At 41.5% G+C, this 19,927-nt stretch overlaps 1 protein-coding gene across 1 annotated transcript in view; it reads left to right on the top strand.

The window, feature by feature from the left end:
• Positions 1-19,634, top strand: part of LOC148342348 (uncharacterized) — a 28,067-nt gene extending 8,433 nt beyond the window's left edge. Inside the window, exons 2-3 of the mRNA XM_088288151.1 lie at positions 15,390-16,753; positions 19,548-19,634. Coding sequence (XP_088144277.1) covers positions 15,390-16,753; positions 19,548-19,634 — 1,451 coding nt within the window. The remainder of the gene's footprint in view (positions 1-15,389; positions 16,754-19,547) is intronic.
• The last annotated feature ends 293 nt before the right edge of the window (positions 19,635-19,927 follow it).

The raw sequence follows: 19,927 nt of genomic DNA, 5'->3' as shown, positions 1-19,927 counted from the left end.
CCTTCCCCTCCAACTTTGTGTCCCAGGAACTCAAGCTCTCTTCTCATGAAGCAGCACTTGTCAGGGTGAAGTTTCAGACCCGCAGTGGAAATTCTTTGTAAGACCTGGCGCAGGGCCTCCAAGGCTGCATGGAAAGCGTTCCCATGGACCAGGATGTCATCCAAATAGACCAGACATTCCTGTCGGGGGATGCCAGCCAGCACCTTGTCCATAAGCCGCTCAAAGGTAGCAGGTGCATTACACAGGCCGAAACAGAGAACTCGAAACTGCCACAACCACCTGCCAGTACAGAAAGCAGTCTTTGGCCTGGCTTCCGGGCTGAGGGGCACCTGCCAATATCCACTGCGCAGGTCTAATGAGGAGAACCAGGACGATCCAGACACCAGATCCAGAGTCTCATCAATGCGGGGCAGTGGATAGGAGTCTTTCTTGGTCACGCTGTTTAAGGGTCTATAGTCCACACAGAACCTTTTCTTCACTGTCTTTTTTTTTTTTACCTTGACAACCCCTGAGGCCCCAGGGCTGTCAGATGGCTCAATGATGCCAGCTTTCAGCATCTCATCAATTGCGCTGTCCGCATCTGCCTGATGTGCAAGGGGAAGGCGGCGGGGGAGTGCTTTGATAGGTCGTGCATACCCCGTGTCAATTTCGTGCTGCACCAAGTCTGTTCGGCCAACCTCCTCTTCTGTCAGCACAAAAATGTCCTTAAAGTCCCACAACAGTTGCCACAGCTCGTCTTGTTGCTTGGGTTCCAAACCATCACTGTTTTTTCTCCACTGTGTGTTCTTGTGTGGATTGTTAAAAGCGACTTTCGAGAGAAACTCTTGCCACAAACTGAGCAGGAAAAGGGTTTTTCTCCACTGTGTGTTCTTGTGTGGATTGTTAAATATGCATTTTGAGAGAATCCTTTGCCACAAACTGAGCAGGAAAAGGGTTTTTCTCCACTGTGTGTTGTTGTGTGGATTGTTAAAAGCGACTTTCGAGAGAAACTCTTGCCACAAACTGAGCAGGAAAAGGGTTTTTCTCCACTATGTGTTCTTGTGTGGATTGTTAAATATGCATTTTGGGAGAATCCTTTGCCACAAACTGAGCAGGAAAAAGGTTTTTCTCCACTGTGTGTTCTTGAGTGACTTGTTAACGTTGCGTTTTGAGAGAAACTCTTGCCACAAACTGAGCAGGAAAAGGTTTTTTTTCCACTGTGCGTTCTTGTGTGTTTTATTAAATATGACTTAAAAGAAAAGCTTTTGCCACAAACTGAGCAAGAAAAAGGTTTTTCTCCACTGTGTGTTTTTGCGTGCCTTTTTAAACTTGACTTTCGAGAGAAGCTTTTGCGACAAAATGAGCACGAAAATGTTTTTTCTCCACTGTGTGTTCTTGTGTGCGGTTTTAAAGACAACTTTGAAGTTAATGAGTCAGTGTGACATGCCCTTTCCTCTTTGGCTTGCCCATCATCGTCATCATCATCATCATCAGGAGAGCATGATAATGTGTCCTCATTTTGTGCTTGTGATGGCCCCCAGTGGTCTTCGTCACCTTCTGTTGTCACGTGATGACTTGAGTTGCTGCTTGTAGGCTCCGCCCCTCTGTTGTCCTCACGCTCACCCATGTTTTCATCTTCAGTCTTTATAGGGACAACGTTCAGTGGTGACTTGTTGATCTCCTCCTCCTCCTCCTCCTTTTTGATGTGAGTCAAGTCTGGCTCCTCTTTCACAGAACGGAGATCATTTTGTCTGACGTCTGCAGGACACAAAAAGACAAATTTGGTTTGGTCAAGTCAAAGCTCAGGCGGCAACTTTGTCTGATATTGTTTCTACCGTGCTACCTTGACTTGTGCCTGCCGCACACGGAGCAATGCGTGCGACCCCGATTTGGACCGGACCATGGGGGCATTTCACAAAATTACGTCCTACGATGTAAACCTCCCTTTCCTAGCAGCACAACAGTGATAAACGAGCATTTAAAAAGGAAGCACGTTGCGGCTGATGCCAGATTTAATTCCTGACATAGTCACAGACGTTTCTGGAAGCGAACTGAAGTCGGCACACACACGCTATTGTGTGGGTGTGATGGAAGACCTGTTGTGGGACCCCAACATATTGATGCAGACCACTGGGGGTCATCGCAACATAATGTCATCGATAAAATAGGAATCCTTCAAGTGAAATATGTTAACAAGTATTTCTTTTTGCATTTCGAGATAGAACTAAATGTTCCTGGGCTTGTTGGTAGAAAAGGGGGTTGTGACGTTTTCCCTTTTTAAGACCATTGCAAGCCAGTACAAAGTTCATAAATAAGACCAATACGTACTTGATTTTTTTAAAAACTTAACCCTTTGAGTTTTATCCACTAAAATTCATCAACCGCCATTGATCTTTTTGCCGCAGTGTGCACAGTTTTTAGAGTCAGGTTGAATCATTCCATAAGGAATTGCTTGAACAAGATATGTGAGAGAAGTTATTGCAAAAAAACGCAACAAGCCTGCACAAATGAATCACCCAGCCAAGATTGTCTTTGTCACTTGGGAGGAACGGTCCGCCAAAGAGAAAAGCTTTCCCACTCCTGTGCGGCGTTTTATTGAAGCACAGCAAAGTAATTTGTATATGCAAACTCATAAAGAATGGAAAAACATGAACACTTTGACTTCATCACACCCGTCCACACGCTTCCTGTTGTTCGAACGGTTTCAGTTTACAAGACATGTTTGGGTCACACTTCTGTTCAATGCGAGCTAAACGGTTTCCGGTTAAACACGGTTCGTGCATCTGTTTTTGTGGCTTCCTGCTAAACTGCCAGCATAGACACAACTCTGTTACCACTGAACTCACGTTTTCCTGTTTAAGAGGTCCTCGTTTTTGTGACCTTCTATTAACCTGTAAGCATAGTTTTGAAACATGATGACATGACAAACTTAATTTCTTTCACAATAATATAAAAACATTCGCAGATATAGCAAAAACAAATTGGAGAAGCTGTGGAGCAGAGCACAACATCAGTCAGACCCCGGGTCCACGACCCCTCTGGCAGAGACGCAAACAGAGCTTTCGCTTCAGAGTGACCCATTCACTGTCTACCAAAGTGTCGAAATTCGGAAAATGTTCCATAACAGAGGAATTCGGAATGGGTGCTGAAACACCACACCCTGCTAGTGACATGGAGTATTCTACATCTGAAATTAACTCCGCCAACCGTCTTCACCAATGGGCCGAAATCTTTAGTATGATGATGCGAACCGATTGTTAATGTGATTTGTGGCTCAGCGAACATGGACAATTCTGACCGTTTCCTCTGCTCTGGGGCAAGGCACACATGCGAGGCAGCACCGGTAGACATCACAAATACATAATCCTAATGCAAGATGCACTTCTGACCCTCGAAATTGGGTGAATGCATCCTGACAAACCAAATAATCATAACTCAGTGTTCAATGCAAAGGACCAATTGGTGGTTTGAAGGGGTGGAGGCGGCTTCACCACGCAGACCAGAGCAGGAACAAGACGTACCAGCAGCGGGAGGATGGAGACCCTGGTCTCAGAGCTGCCCAGTCGACTGGAACGGAGGACAACATATGCTTCCCCCGCCGGATGTGCACAGTCAAATTCAGTCCCACTCGAATTCCAGCGTTTGTTTCACAGGTGCGGGTTCAGTCCATGGCAGTGACTTGGCCAATCTCAAGAGTCCCACAAGCATGAGAGTATTGTTGCTCATTGTTGCTCATCAAACTTGCAAAGCGTGGAATATCTTGTTCCACCATCAAAAACTGTTGTCCATCAATCGTCACCGGAATGCCAAGACCTGCCGGTCCTTGAATGCTGAGGCTCCGCGGGCACCCCTATCGTGGAATGTGGTCCCAATCGGGTTGAGGCGTCAACTGTGCGTTTGGAAGCCATAGAAGCGTTGTCGGAGGAGGGGGTAGCGGTGGCGCCCCTGTGCTAGTGGAGCTCTTTGTGACAGGCATGGCGCTGGACCACAGGATGGTACATCTCAGGAAGTGGCTCGGTTTGGACCGCTCATCACCCAGTGACCCCACACCCCACAGCAAAAGCACGTCCCACTCACAACCCATCTCTATAACCACCCCTACTTCTGTTACCAGGGTTCGCGGTTAACCGCTTCCCGATTGCCCGGGGCAAGTGAAATTTGGCCACGGGCAAGGTAAAATTATGGGCAACTTGCCCGACCGGGCAAGCATTTTTTAAAGCAGCAAAATATCTTTAATTTCGACGAAAACTGTGGTGTGATCTGTTTGTGTGCACTGTATGGTGATGGTTTAACCCAGACACCCCCTTATGTTGTGGTCTGGTCCATTGGCCTTATCGGGGGCAATGGGCGGGCGCTACGGGGATCAGTTAGTTCAGTGAATGTCGAGTTAAAGTGGACGTCAATAAATCCCGCAGTATTGGAACTCGCTGTAGTCGCATCCTCATTTGAAGTTTGAAAAACACAACAAAAAACGACGATATTTCGGCCGAAAATTGACATCCGGAAGTTTTCTTACCTTCTGCGCATGTTTACAAGTGGCGACGAGTTCGTTCAAATCCGAACATTTCGGATTCCTCTGACATGACTAAAATAGCTCGAATATTTGTAAGTAGACAATTCAGTTGTGAGTAAGGAAGGGATTAATATTTGATTATTGGCTTTTAATTCATTAGCTCCATTATGTGACCTGACATAGTGTCAGTGACTGTGTTCTGTTTATGCTATGAAACTTATGGAGGCAGCGCCACAGGCACTGGTCTTAAAGGAATACACAAATTTCCCACACTCATAATTTACTCATGTGATTACTCAATTAATAGGCTGGATTTAAAATTGATCATCTGGATTGCTGTAATATCATTTTCCCAATTTAACATGCAGATTTGTTAATTATTAAAACTACAATTAACATTTTCATTAACTGCACAGGATGATACATGCTGTTGTGAGTAGGGTTTCATGGTTGATGATGAAAACAAGATTAATTTATGTTTATCAGATTATATGTTTATTTACATTTGTGGCGCACATTTTACAACCATAAACATTTTATTCTTAGAGAAAAGAAATTGTCACTTGCCCAAGTCAGGCAAGTAATTTGGCCACTCGGGCAAGGCAAATTTTAGTGGCACTTGCCCGATGGGCAAGCAGTTTTTAAAGTTAACCGCGAACCCTGGTTACGTGACCTTGTTGACCAGCCGGTGCGGACAACAAGCCTGCTGTGGCGCTGCGTCACCAGAACCTGGCCCAGGAGCAGCGGAAACGGAAAGAGCAGACGCAATGGGAGCTGCATGCGTCGGCTGCTGCATTAGCTGCTTCCCCTGTTTTATTTTATTTTTTTTCCCCCATATTATTTTTTCCTTTCCCGGAGAATTAGCACTCTTGGCCCCCTGAACCTGCAAGTGTAACAATTCTTTTTCTCCATCCAATCCAATATTTTCTTTCATCGATGCAAAAACGGGGATTCTACTCATACTGATTAGCAGTTTCTCATTGACGGACTGTTTCGCTTGATGTCAGTAACTGGGAGGCGCACGTCCTCGAGGACGGCCACCAGCACAGCTGTGTGGTGGTGACACTATTGGACGGGTCACTGGCGGAAGCTTCAATCCATTCGCGTCTCGCCCCGTCTCCCATAAGAGCTCACAAACTTAATATTTTACATATATTTTACAAATGCCAATTGGTTTTGTCTTCTGTTTATGATTCATATTCAATCCCCATGAACACGTCAACTATAATTTAGCTCCTCTTTTTTAACCAACTAATACAGTGATTCTCAAATAGTGGGGTGCGCCCCCCTGGGGAGGCGCGGTGCGATGCTGAGGGGGGCGCGTGGGACCCTGGGGAACATGATTTGCATGGTTTTGGGACCAAAAAATTCGATCTCAGGCAACAAGTTTGAGCTCGTCAATTTTGTTTGTGCCCCGAGTTCACGCAGTACTGGTTTAAAAAAAAAAAAAAGCGTCGCCCCATCGCTCGTTGACCCGGAAGTGATTTCTTTCGCCGCTCCTTAAATGCCCCGCGCCAAGCTATCTTGCGCTGCAGCTGAGCGAGCAAGGAGGCGCTAAGCGCGCTAATCGCTAAAATTAATTGTTTCGATGGACGCTCGACTTTGAAAAGAAGTCTGACTCAAACCGCGTTCGGGCGGAGAGCCAGCAGCTATGAACAGAAATGTTGTATTGCAACCATGACGTATCCAAAAAAATAAGACGATGGCTACGTTAGCAATTTAGCAGATGCTCTCAGGCTGGAACACGGAAATGGCTGACGTCATCACAACGAAGTGGTTTGACGTCAAACGGATTATAAAAATAAAAAAAAAATGTATAGTCAACATATTCAAACTGGTGCTTTATGTTATTTATATAGAATTTTTGTTTGAAATCCCCCTGGCTCTTTTTGTCTTTTCTATATTATGTACGTATTAAAAACTGTTTGGTTTGTTCATGTTAATAAAGTAAAAAAAAAAACTAAACAAAAACGTATAGTAAATATTTATCATCGCATCAATATTCGCACCACAGAGGGCTGAGTTTCGAGAGCCTCACAATAGTCGTTCTCAAAATGATATTTTTTTTAATCAATTTATCTTTGTTAAGGGATATTTTATTGACAATCCAACATTAATATACAAAGAACATGTACATGAGTACGAAATGTAAAAAAACTGTAGTGGGGGGGGGGCGCGAATTTATTTTCTTCTTGGTAGGGGGGGCGTGACAGGAAATAATTGAGAACCACTGAACTAATATAACCCCGTTTTCCTCAACCAATGAGTCAGTATAATTTGAAGTGGAATATCCGCAGACTAAAAATTTCTAATTTAATTTATATTAATTAACTGTATATGAAAAGTCCCCTCATAACATGATAATTCATCATATTCCTGTCATTTCCATCTCAAAATGTCGTTCCATTAATTGAATTACCGTAGTACATCCGTCGCCAAACTGAAGTATGGAACATCAGATGTTTTTTTTTTTTTTGCATGACCTTTAACCTTGCATGTTCTGTTTCAACAAAATTGTATCTCTTATCAGTTTCCCTGTTTCATGAGTTCCTGCCGGGGGCAAAAAGGAGGAGTTCAGAGAGGAATTTCACCCTCTGGGACAATCCCAAACTTTTGTTTCCAGGACATTGTAACACTCTAGGCTGGTTTATTGTTCTTCTTATTGCAATTTTACTGCGTTCAGTCTTCTTCGAGACTGAATACGTTCTCGTGTTTGCCAAATAGTTAATTCTAGTTTCTCACTTTAGCTTTTCACAGTCAAGATATGAACTTTTTCAACTGCACAATCACTTCATTGAGGTCTAATTATCAATTGTTTACCATAGTCAGACTTTGGCCGTCAAAGAGACCTGTTCCTTAACCATATGTTAACGTTTTCATCACTCAGGGCTTTTCCGTGTTGACAAATCACATTCCACATAACATGCATTCATCCTTTTATGATCTTAGATTTCTCTATTCATATGACCGCTTCTTGCAATGAAGATTAATTTCACCCCAAGGATTATGTAGCCAATTATCTTTCTCATTCTAATTTTGCTTTAGTTATGATCCAAATTTTTAAACTTATTTTTTATGCTGCATCTTTAAATGCACACGAGGACGCACACGCGTTAGTTGAACTGATAAAACGGAATATTAATGCAATAACATTTGGGTTTTAGAAGGGGCATTTCTTTCTACAAAGGAGGGACTGGCACTGGTTGATAACTATCACCCCTTTTCTCCTGCGTGGGGGCTGCCTGACTTCCTGGTCCCACAGTAGATGGTAGCCAGGTTTTTGATTTTGTGAGGCCTTGACCAGAACACGAGTAATCACAGGGTACGTATCTGAACAGCGGAGTTGAACCGGCCCAGACTTAATTCCTTACTCTTGCGACGTACCAGCAAAACCATCGGGCCCTCCACACAACGGTACGCCTCGATCCTTACTGTGTTCCATGCCACAAAGTGCCCAATACGATACGTGGACGCGCGCTGCTCTTCATTATTTCTATTTCCAGCTCATAATTTTCCTGATAAAATTTACACCCTGGCCAGGGTCTGTGCTCAAACTGAGCTTATTCACGACTATGTTGTCTATAGCGATAGTTTTACACTTCTTATTTCTCATCTCTTTAACCACTAGACCTTTTTCTTTATCTTCTGCACATTTCTCCCGCACTAGTCCCCATTTACTTAGTTCCTATCATCATTTTTTAAATTTATTTATTTTTTTTATACTTTTTCTAATGTTCTTTTATAGTGCAGTTACTTTGGCATCTTTGAATGTCTTAATCATTATAGAGGCCTCTTGTTTAAACAATAATTGAAACTAACACAGGGACATTTTCCATGACCAATCAGCCAGCAGACCCACACGCACAAGCTTTCTTTAACGACCCCAAAAGCCCCGACCGCTTGGACACAGGCGCACAACACCCATTGTGAGTAAAAGCATCTCACCTAAAGTTCAGCCGGCCGGCTGTTGAACGCCTGCGCCCCAGCACCCTGAGACCCTCAATGGAGCAAGAATCCTCTTTGTGACGCCAAAAATGTGGTATATTTTGTTGTTGATGTGTGGGTCTGGCTCAGCTTCCCTCCGGACAGGTCGCGGAGCATGGCAGAATTGGTGATGGAAAAAAATTCTCTGACACAGCCATTTTGGTTAGAAAGAGATTTTATTCTCGTCACATGCTGATGTCAAAAGAAGTCTCCCCAAAATGCAAAAAGGGAAAGGTGTCCCCTCTCTCCGGCCTTCCCGTCTTATAGGGAATGGCCACACCGGACATGAATATTGAAGGTTTGTATTACGATTGCTGGCATTATTTTAAACACTTACGGGACAGAAGGTCAATTATTTAATTTAGCAGGTTCATATTTACTGAATATGTTCAACATTGATTAAACAAAAAGCATTTATCAAATGTATGTAGAAGTACAGTGCATCGATAAGATTGACTGGGATTGTAGTCATGGTGTTTACTGATGCATTCATATGCTAAATTTATATGACTTAGTTTAAATGTAAGACCTCAAACTTGCACACATAGAATTTTATGACCCACACTCTCATTCAGAACAAACAGATTCAGTCTGCTCAGGTCAAACTGATGACAAACCAGATCGCACTTCATGGACAAATACGACAAAACACATTCTCCACATAGGCCATAGAAGATACAAACATATCAAGTTGAAGGACGTCACACCAAAAACATAACAATTTGATCTGTGAAAACATACACCACACAATCTGCACACTGACGAGATTACAGGGGAATGTGAGGAGGAGAGACGGAGAGACTGCCTTCGCCTGAGAAGGTCAGCCTTGGACGTGGAACGGGGGAAGGAGCAAGGACGACCGATTCAACCTACATGACCCTTGACATAGAAAACCTCCTATCAAATGTGAGGCTGGGCTGAGATCATCGCGACATTTTTCGATTGTGCTCGTCTGAGTACAGTTTCTCGTCAGATTAAGAAAAAGCCGCCCAGATATCTGTATTTGTACTATTTCCTGAACTCCAGAAATCGAAGAAACTAAAATATCGCAACCCTAATCAGCTGTTGTTGAGTCTTTATTTGGCCATTTTCTTCTTGAGTACAAAAAACGAACACGCATTGGAGTAAGTTTGGCTTTGAAGATTCATTTACTAAATGTTTCTCATTTTCTCGGTGGCTCAACTCCAACAGTGGATATAAACATACACTACATCTGTCAGCATAGTTTTGAAACCTGACATGACAAACTTAATTTCTTTAGCAACATATAAAAACCGGAATATGTAAAATTTTAAATAATCAGTTCAAATTTTAAACCGGGAAAAAAAACACGGAGTTTACCCCCCACTAATGGTTATTCTTTGGCATATATTTTCGGCACTGATTTCATTTGGCATAAACAAATGTTCAGCAAACCGGCAAGTAAAAGGCAAGATTTAAAAATAAAACGGCAATAACCTTGAACGATTTCCCCAAACAACCTAATGTTGTGATGTATATTTTTAACGATAGAAAGTCGTTCTTTACAAAGCAAATGAGAGTAAAACGTGTACAAACCTGCTTTGTGTAGCACAACACGAGGCTGGTTGCAAACTTCGTCCAGCAGTTGAAGATGTTGCTCGTTCTCTTCTTTTATTCCACAAAGTTCCACTTTGTACTTGGGTGTCGTTCTTTCACACATTTTCAAACGTCAATCTCAACAAATCCGCACTTGATCTCTGCTTGGCGATAACTCGTGTGCTTCTCTTTGTTCGACGAGATGAAAGAAAGATGGCATCGTCCCACTGAAAGGATTTCCTGTTCGTCACAAAAGCGGAAGAACAGGACACCCCCCACTGTGATATGATTGGCTGCTGGCTGTGTGGCGCACTGTCACCAACTCACCGACAGATGTCGCCATTTGCGATGCAAATCATTGTTATCTTCTTCGAAACAGAGAAAAAACGTAAGATTTGAACCGTATGCACATGAACAAACATTTTAGTTCCCAAATATGAACTTGAGAGATGTATTGAATTTTACTTTTGGACAATTATTTTGCAAGTAATGTTTTTGTTATTTATTGTGGCCACCTGCTTTTGAAGAAAGTGTCTTTTGCTTCTTGTACTCGAGGATTCTTTGTGAAGCCAAAACAACACGACCTTGACTGATAAGTAGGCTCAACGCAGAAAAAGTATCTTTTTGTTTTAAGATTACACAGTTCCTGTCAAATAAATCTTAATCTTCCTGTGTGCATCAGTATCTTCCCACACACTTCTCCCACTGAGATCACTCTGCAGACTGACCCAAATGGCAATTTATTTTCCAGACTATCTCATTGATCTTCCCTTACTGCTGAAAATTCCACAACAATCTGGGGTCAGACGTGGGATAGCTGAATATCCGCCGGTGAAATTCAGGGACGCTGGCGGGTGACCTCCAGGGTTCAATTAAGACAGCAGCAGCAACGAACTGCGTGATGCGGATCATCTCCTTCGGGGTGACAAAAAAACGCTGACTCCAGTCACCATCAAGCTGCCAACTCCTGACATTCCAAAACCTTTGAGAGAAACTTAGACGATTTGCGTTTCTCTTTCCTCTTCTTTTTAGAGTTCAACTTCTAGTTCAGTTTTTCACCTTTTCACGGTGTAATGAAGGCCAGTTGAGCAAGTGGAACAAGTGATTTTATTGATGATTGTGGAAGGCAACGATTTCATAAGCACCGTTTCATCTCACACCTTTTCCATTAGGTACGATTTAAAAGACAACTGAAAAGCATAACGTTAACAAATGTTGTTCCAGGCAAAGGCAATTAATTTCATTTAAATGTTTGATGTAAACACAAAAAAAATCATCATCACTCAGACACATTGCTTCTTCTGGCAATGATCACATTGGCTTTGTGTCAATAAAAGAGCTTTGAAAATTCAATATATCATATTTTCTAAATCACATTTACATCTTACCACGAAGAGTCAGTTCCTTCAGGTTTTTTTTTTTTGTCTTTTTAAGCTTCAAGGATCGCTGCTATTCTCGTAGGGCTGGGCAATAAACCGAAAATTTACCGTGATCGAAATTTAATAAAATCATTTTGCCCATGTCGGTTAATTCGGTGTTTAAAAAAAAGAAGTTCTTTTAGTCTGCAGCTATGTTCATGCCCCTGTAAGACGGCTTGAGCGGCTGTAGTCATGTGACTCCACCCAGCTGAACAAGAAAGAAAACTGACGACGCGGTCGTAGCTGTCGATTCAAATCTAGAAGCAGCTGACACGGCTGAAGACGACGTAATGTTCGTTGAAATTGTTCCTGACTCGCTTGTCCCGAAAAGAAATTCGACATCTGTCGTTTGGAAATGTTTTGGGTTCCATTAAGACAATGTTTGAGCAAAAGAACATGAACTACAAAGTGCGTCGTAAGCACCTGAAACAGCGCGTCCAACCTTTTCTTTTTCACCACCCACAACATAACCATGCTGTTGACTTGGAGCTTGTGCTAAAAGCTCAAAGTGAGAAGCAAGGTTCGACAAGTGACAACAGCCCATAACGGAGGCGACACCATACGAGAGAATGTCTCAGAGGTGGACGCGATAGCCTAGCACAGAGCTAAAGATAGAGCTCCTCGAGCTACAGTGGAGCGCACAGGATTTAAACGCCTCATGAACGTAGCCAACAAGAGGCACGGAAATATTTGTCGCAAACAGCACTTCCTTATATGGACAACATCGGGACGGGAGCGTAGACATGTCGAGCATTTTGCATCCACATCCGACTTGTGGTCGAGTCGCAACATGGATCCCTGTTTGAGCCTGACTGTGCATGACGTAGACGACAAGTAGCGACCGCGCACCACTCGAGACGGCACATTTTCCTGATGAAGCACACTTGTTTATTTGGCACTGGCATTCCATTGACATTTTTTTCATTTTAGTTCGCATTTTGTTTACAGGCGACTAGCTCCTTTGCACATGGCATTATTTATATTGTTTACAAGATACCTTTACACAAATTTAGGCCTATGCAAATGGCATTACAGCATCTCAGCACAATATATTTGCAGAAAAAGATTTTGTGAGAGGTACCCTTTTTCTCCTGTTCTTTGTGACATTGTTCAAGTCATGCAAAGCAAGCTATTTTGAATGTTTATTCAAATGATTTTTGTACTTTTATTTTTCATTGAAACTAATGTGTACCAGTTGGTCAATAAAAAAAGCAGTTAATATGCATTTCCTGCATTTATTTTGATTTTGGTCCTCAGGGGGAATTTATCGCACATTTATCGTTATTGAGGTCAAATTGCCCAATTTATCGCAATATTGATTTTAGGTCATATCGCCCAGCCCTAATATCACCACTGATGGTGGAGCTGTACACTCGCCTGAGTTGTGTGCAGGCAGCGTGGGTTCAGTTCCCACTCAGTGACGGTGTCTATGTCTGCCCTGTGACTGGCTGGCGACCAGTTCAGGGTGTTGTGCGCCTTTCGCCCGTTGTCAGCTGGAATTGGCTCCAGCACTCTCCCGCGACCCTGTTCAGGATAAGCGGTGTGGATAATGACATGACGTGACAAATATTTGTCATCTCATCAATATTTGCACAACAGAGTACTGAGTTTCGAGATCCTCACTATAATAGTTCTCAAAATTATATTTCTTATCAATTTAGGTTAGTTAATGGATATTTTATTGACAATCTAATATCAATCTACAAAGACAGAAAAAAAATTGGTGGTGAAGGGGCGCGAATCTTTTTCTTCTTGGTAGGGGCGGGCGTGAAATAATTGAGAAGCACTGCTAGAATATGCAGACATTATATTCATACAATCTTGCAGCCCGACTGAACCACAGCATTGTTGCAAGTTCGGTAGGAGAAACGTAAACGTCCCAGTGCTGTTGCAGCAGCGGCTTCTCGAGGCATCGGCGGAAGTGACGTAGAAGCTGACTCGCCAATGTGGCGTTAATTTAGTTTTTTTGTTAATTTTTTTATCAACCGATTTCAAATATTATATAAAATATATATTAAAATAGAACAGGGGTAAAAACAAACACAGAGGCAAAGAAAGATATTTGAAAAATACATGCTTAAAGCATGACGTCATTAGCAAGCGCGCAGCTTCCGAAGGACCTCGACCACATCCACCGACCCGTCCACACCGGAACAAAAAATCCCACCGCTAAATTCTTCTGATTTAGTGTGGAACTGACTGTAATTTTCTGACAGAATGTCCAGTGCTACTCTAAAGGACTACGACATAATTCATTAAGTCTTTGTGTCCCGATAACCTCATCTTCGCGCGTTGATGCTTTTCGGCGTAGTTAGCTTAGCTTGTTAGCTAGCTAGCCGCTAACGAAAAGAGGCACATGACTCATCGCCAAGCAGAGATCGAGTGCGGATTTGTTGAGATTGGCGTTTGAAAAATGTGTGCAAGAACGACACCCAAGTACAAAGAGGAACTTTGTGGAATAAAAGAAGAGTCCGAGCAACATCTTCCACTGCTGGGCGAAGGTTGCAACCAGCCTCGTGTTGTGCCAATCAAAGCAGGTTTGTACCCGTCTTACTCTCATTTGCTTTCTAAAGAACGACTTTCTGTCGTTAAACATATGCATCACAACATTAAGTTGTTTGGGGAAATGCGTCCAAGGTTATTGCCGCTTTTATTTTTAAATATTGCCTTTTACTTGCAGGTCTGCTGAACATTTGTTTTTGCCAAATGAAATCAGTTCAGAAAATAAATGCCAAAGAATAACCAATAAGGGCGGGGGGGGGTGAATTCCATGTTTTTTTTAAATAAAATTTAAACTGATTATTTAACATTTTACATTTTCTGGTATTTATATCTTGTTCAAGCAATTCCTTCCTGGAGGAATTCTGCCTGACTCTAAAAAATGTGCACACTGCGGCGAAAACATCAATGGCGGTTGATCAATTTTAGTGGATAAAACACAAAATATTAAGTTTTTAAAAAAAAATCAAGTACGTATTGGTCTTATTTATGAACTTTGTACTGGCTTGGTCGGGTGAGAGTCAATGAACCTCGGGTGGCCCTGCACTGTTTTGTGCTCGTGTGCATAGTTTCACCTCATCCAAACATTTAAAATACATTTAATGCATCCACCCATGGTTGCACGGATCTCATCAGTGATCAAGCGCATGCTGCAAGGAATGCATCTGCATCTTTGGCTTACTATGGGCTTAAAAAGTGAGAACATCACAACCCCCTTTTCTACCAACAAGCCCAGGAACATTTAGTTCCCAGAGTGAAAGCCAAAGATTTCTTCTCTCGTGTGGCTTTTTATTGAAGCAGATTTGAATATGCAAACTCAAACAGAATGGACATATTTTGACTTTATCACACCCGTCCACACGCTTCCTTTTGTTCTAACGGTTTCAGCTTCCAAAACATCTTTGGGTCACACTTCTGCTAAACGGTTTCCCGTCGAACACGGTTCAAGACGTGCATTTGATTTTGTGGCTTCCTGCTAAACTGCCAGCATAGACACAACTCTGTTACCACTGAACTCACGTTTTCCTGTTTAAGAGGTCCATGTTTTTGTGACCTTCTATTAACCCGTAAGCATAGTTTTGAAACATGATGACATGACAAATTTAATTTCTTTAACACCGGGTCGCACGCATTGCTCCGTGTGCGGCAGGCACAAGTCATGTAGAAACAATATAAGACAAAGTCGCCACATGAGGTTTGACTTGACCAAACCAAATTTGTCTTTTTGTGTCCTGCAGACGTCAGTGAAAACGATCTCCGTTCTGTAAAAGAGGAGCCAGACTTGACTCACATCAAAAAGGAGGAGGAGGAGGAGGTCAACAAGTCACCACTGAACGTTGTCCCTATAAAGAGTGAAGATGCAAACAAGGATGAGAGTGAGGACAACAGAGGGGCGGAGCCTCCAAGCAGCAGCTCAAGTTATCACGTGACAACAGAAGGTGACGAAGACCACTGGGCGCCATCACAAGCACATAATGAGGACACATTATCACGCTCTCCTGATGATGATGATGATGATGGGCAAGCCAAAGGTGAAAGGGCATGTCACACTGACTCATTAACTTCAAAGCTGTCTTTAAAACCGCACACAAGAACACATAGTGGAGAAACCCCCTTTTCTTGCTCAGTTTGTGGTAAAAGCTTCTCCCAAAAGTCGCATTTAACAAGTCACACAAGAACACACAGTGGTGAAAAACCTTTTTCTTGCTCAGTTTGCAGTAAAAGCTTTTCTCTAAAGTCACGATTAACAAGGCACACAAGGACACACAGTGGAGAAAAACCTTTTTCCTGCTTGGTTTGCGGTAAATGTTTCTCTCGAAAGTCTGATTTAATAAATCACACAAGAACGCACACTGGAGAAAAACCTTTTTCATGCTCCGTTTGTGGAAAATGCTTCTCTGACAACTCGGCTTTAACAAAACATAGAAAAACACACAGTGGTGAAAAACGTTTTTCCTGCTTAGTTTGTGGCAAGAGTTTCTCTCAAAAGTCGCATTTACGAATCCACACAAGTACACACGGTGGAGAAAAACCTTTTTCCTGCTCGGTTTGCGGTAAAAGCTTCTCTGAAAAGTCATATTTACGAATCCACACAAGAACACACACTGGAGAAAAACCTTTTTCCTGCTCAGTTTGTGGCATGAGTTTCGTTGAAAAGTCAAAATTAAAAAGGCACACAAGTACACACGGTGGAGAAAAACCTTTTTCCTGCTCGGTTTGCGGTAAAAGCTTCTCTGAAAAGTCATATTTAGGAATCCACACAAGAACACACACTGGAGAAAAACCTTTTTCCTGCTCAGTTTGTGGCATGAGTTTCGTTGAAAAGTCAAATTTAAAAAGGCACACAAAAACACACAGTGGAGAAAAACCTTTTTCCTGCTCAGTTTGTGCCAAAAGGTTCTCTCGAAAGTCGCATTTACGAAGCCACACAAGAACGCACAGTGGGGAAAAACCTTTTTCATGCTCCGTTTGTGGAAAATGCTTCTCTGACAACTCTGCTTTAACAAAACATAGAAAAACACACAGTGGTGAAAAACGTTTTTCCTGCTTAGTTTGTGGCAAGAGTTTCTCTCAAAAGCCGCATTTAACAAACCACACAAGAAAGCACAATGGAGAAAAACCCTTTTCCTGCTCTGCTTGTGGAAAATGCTTCTCTCAAAAGGGAAATTTAAAAAGCCACACAAGAACACACACTGGAGAAAAACCTTTTTCCTGCTCAGTTTGTGCCAAGAGTTTCTCTCAAAAGTCGCATTTACGAAGCCACACAAGAACACACAGTGGAGACAAGCCATTCAGTTGCAGCGTTTGTGCTAAAACATTCTCCACTAAACATAGTGCTGAGAGACACAATTGTGCTGGTGAGAATTGCAGCGATCGTTCAAGCTTAAAAAAAAGACAAAAAAGACTGAAGGAACTGACTCTTTGTGGTAAGATGTAAATGTGATTTTGAATAAAATATGATGTATTGAATTTTGCAAAGCTTTTTTATTGACATTAAGCCAATGTGATCAGTGCCAGAAGAACCATTGTGTCTGAGTGATGTTTTTTTTTTTGTGTTAACATCAAACATGAAATTAATTGCATTTGCCTAGAGCAACATTTGTTAACATTATGCTTTTCAGTCGTCTTTTTAATCGTACCTAATGGAAAAGGTGTGAGAAGAAACCGTGCTTATGAAATCCTTCCACAATCATCAATAAAATCACTTGTTCCACTTGCTCAACTGGCCTTCATTACGCTGTGTGAAAAGGTTAAAAACAGATCTAGAAGTTGAACTCGAAAAAGAACAAGAAAGAGAAACGCAAGCAGTCTCAGTTTCTCTCAAAGGTTCTGGAATGTCAGGAGTTGGCAACTTGATGGCGACTGGAGTCAGCGCTGGTTTTCTCGCTGTGTTTGGCTGGCTCGTATATGTATGGTCCATTGAACAAAACTCAAACTCTTCAAATATCCCCTCAGATGCATTTAATAATTACTGTCAGGTTCAATCACCTCAGCATTCACTGAACAAAGGCTAAATGAATGGAAGGAAGACAAGAGTTGATCTTTTACTCGCGAGGAGAACGAACGGAGGTGTGCTCAGTTACATCTCCAACTTCGTTCTGGAGCACACTCCGCCGAGCCCTCTATTTTATTAGGGAAGTCCCTAACAATATAACGTATTTGCACGAAGGGGTGAAGGGGGGAGCACCAGCAGGAATATGTAAACATCTCAGACACAAGAGGAAAGACAGACATCAATGGCAGTCATCCACTGATTGAAAAGGCAGATATGCCTTTTAGTGCTCTGGTACTAAAGTCTCAGTCCTTTTGTTTCAGAGGTGTGTCTCGGCACACCTCTTTTGATGTTGCAGACGTTGATCCAGTCCTCAGGCATCCGCTTCTCTGTGAAGTCTTCTCATCCATATGGTCAAACATAGGTCACGCTGTGGAACAATTCTTTTGCAATACTAATAGAGTAAAATATGGGATAAAATATATCTTCAACCTAACAGTTTTCTTGGGTTTTACCCAATTTTAAAATTATTTGCATGTGATCTGTTAATGGGGCATATTGATGATGAACTTCTTTTACAAATTGAAGAATAGATGATATTAAAAATAAATCTATTCTAGATTTCAGTGTTGCATTTCTATTACACCAAGTGAATTCCACCACATTGGGGTTAAAAAAAATCGCCAAGCATCAGTCAGGGAGAGATTAGAGCAAAGTAATGACAGAAGGTTATTTGTTGATCTCTGGGATAATCTAGGAGGATATCGATCCTTTGTGTCGTCTGGGCACTCGTTAAAATCTCCACAAATAATGGTGACAGCTCCTTGGTATTTTTTGTTGAGGTCCTTTAATTTTAAATTTATTAATTCAAATAATATTTTATTAAGACTGTGAGAGTTAAATCCGTATATGTTGCAAATGATAAATTTTGCATTGTCTTGTTTAACTATCAACAGAATCCATCTACCATCACTTGCAGATATTGTCTCAAGAACTTCTCCCTTGAATTTATGCAAGAAAATCAAGACCCCTGCAGAATGATTAGTGCCGTGGCTAAAATAAGATAGATTCCCCCATTGTGTTTTCCAAAAATTAACGTCTGACTCGCCAGAATGTGTTTCCTGAAGCAAAATTAAGTCAGCTTCTGATTTTTTACAAAACAAAAAAATTGCCTTACGCTTAGTAATATCCCTCAGACCTTTAACATTTAAGGACACAACATTAAGAGACTTAAACAAATGATCCATGAAAACAGAGTAGAACACTTGAAATTTTGAAATACCAGACAAGAAATGCGCTTTTAGAAAATAAAGATCTTAAGAGGTGGCGATTAACAACCATTTAAATTATCTAAGCATTTAGTAAAAGAACATGTTGCTCTCACAGCACAATCGTAAGTTAAATTTGAAGAATAAAGGATGTAAAGTATGTGTAGACTATTTAGTGATTGAAGATGTCAGACAGTTGTAGGACGAGTGATTAGTGCAACAAAGTATAGGAATGGTTTGAAGAAAAAAAATAGTTTCGTAATAATAAATAAATATATAAAAAGAAAATAAATAAATGAATAATAATTAAATAAAATGTGTATATTAATATATATAAATAAGTAAGACAGAAGATATATAAAAAAAAAACAACAAACAAACACAAACACACATACACGCACACACACGCACATAAATATAAGGAACCTTTTGTAATCAAAACGAATCTTTTCTATAAAATTCAAAACAACCTTGTATTCGAAATATACTAGTGTAGAAATTAAATAAATTATAAACTATAAAACAACCAAATAATTAAAATAACAAATTATTTAAAATCAAGTTCACATTAAATAATAATTGTCTCCAAAAGGGGTCCCATGAAAGTCTGCACAGTCTCAAACATTCTACAGTTTTGTTCCGGATTAGCCCACTTTAGTCAAAAAGACCAATTTATTTTAAGTTACCTGTGGAAAGTCCATCTTCTTCCCATTTATGAAGACGAAAGGACCACGGAAAACAGCTTTTCCCCCTCTTTCTCTTGCTTTCTGAACCAAAGGCCAAAGCTTTTCTCTTGCAGCTTTATCCTCTGGGGACAAAGCTTCGGTGATCCTCAGCTTGTTGTCAAGAAGAAACTTGGAATCTCTGGCCTCCTTCCAAACAGCATCCCGGTGTCGTCGCAAAGCAAACAGGACTATAGTTGAGCGAGTTGAGCCGTCTGGACGTCTCTGTCCAATGCGGTGAACGATGTCAATCCCCTCCTTCAAGCAACCTCAGGTGGATGGTGCAGTTCCCTCCAGGATGGTGATAACTTTGGACCTGATATTCTCGTTGTCTTCTTCCTTCATTCCGTGAATCTTCAATGACCAGCGACGGCTGTAGCGATGGCTCTCTGCAATACTTGCTTTCAGGAGTTTATTTTCAGCCTGGAGTTTCTTAATTTCCTTCTCCATTTGTACTCCTTTTTCTTTTTGGACTGTCGCAGTTAGTTTTGCAA

Source organism: Idiotropiscis lumnitzeri, chromosome 2 (genome assembly GCF_059441095.1).
Source record: "Idiotropiscis lumnitzeri isolate Australia: NSW breed Sydney's pygmy pipehorse chromosome 2, RoL_Ilum_1.0, whole genome shotgun sequence".
Taxonomy (NCBI): Eukaryota; Metazoa; Chordata; class Actinopteri; order Syngnathiformes; family Syngnathidae; genus Idiotropiscis; species Idiotropiscis lumnitzeri.
Note: the sequence above shows the minus strand (reverse complement) of the source record. Positions and strands in the feature narration are given on the sequence as shown.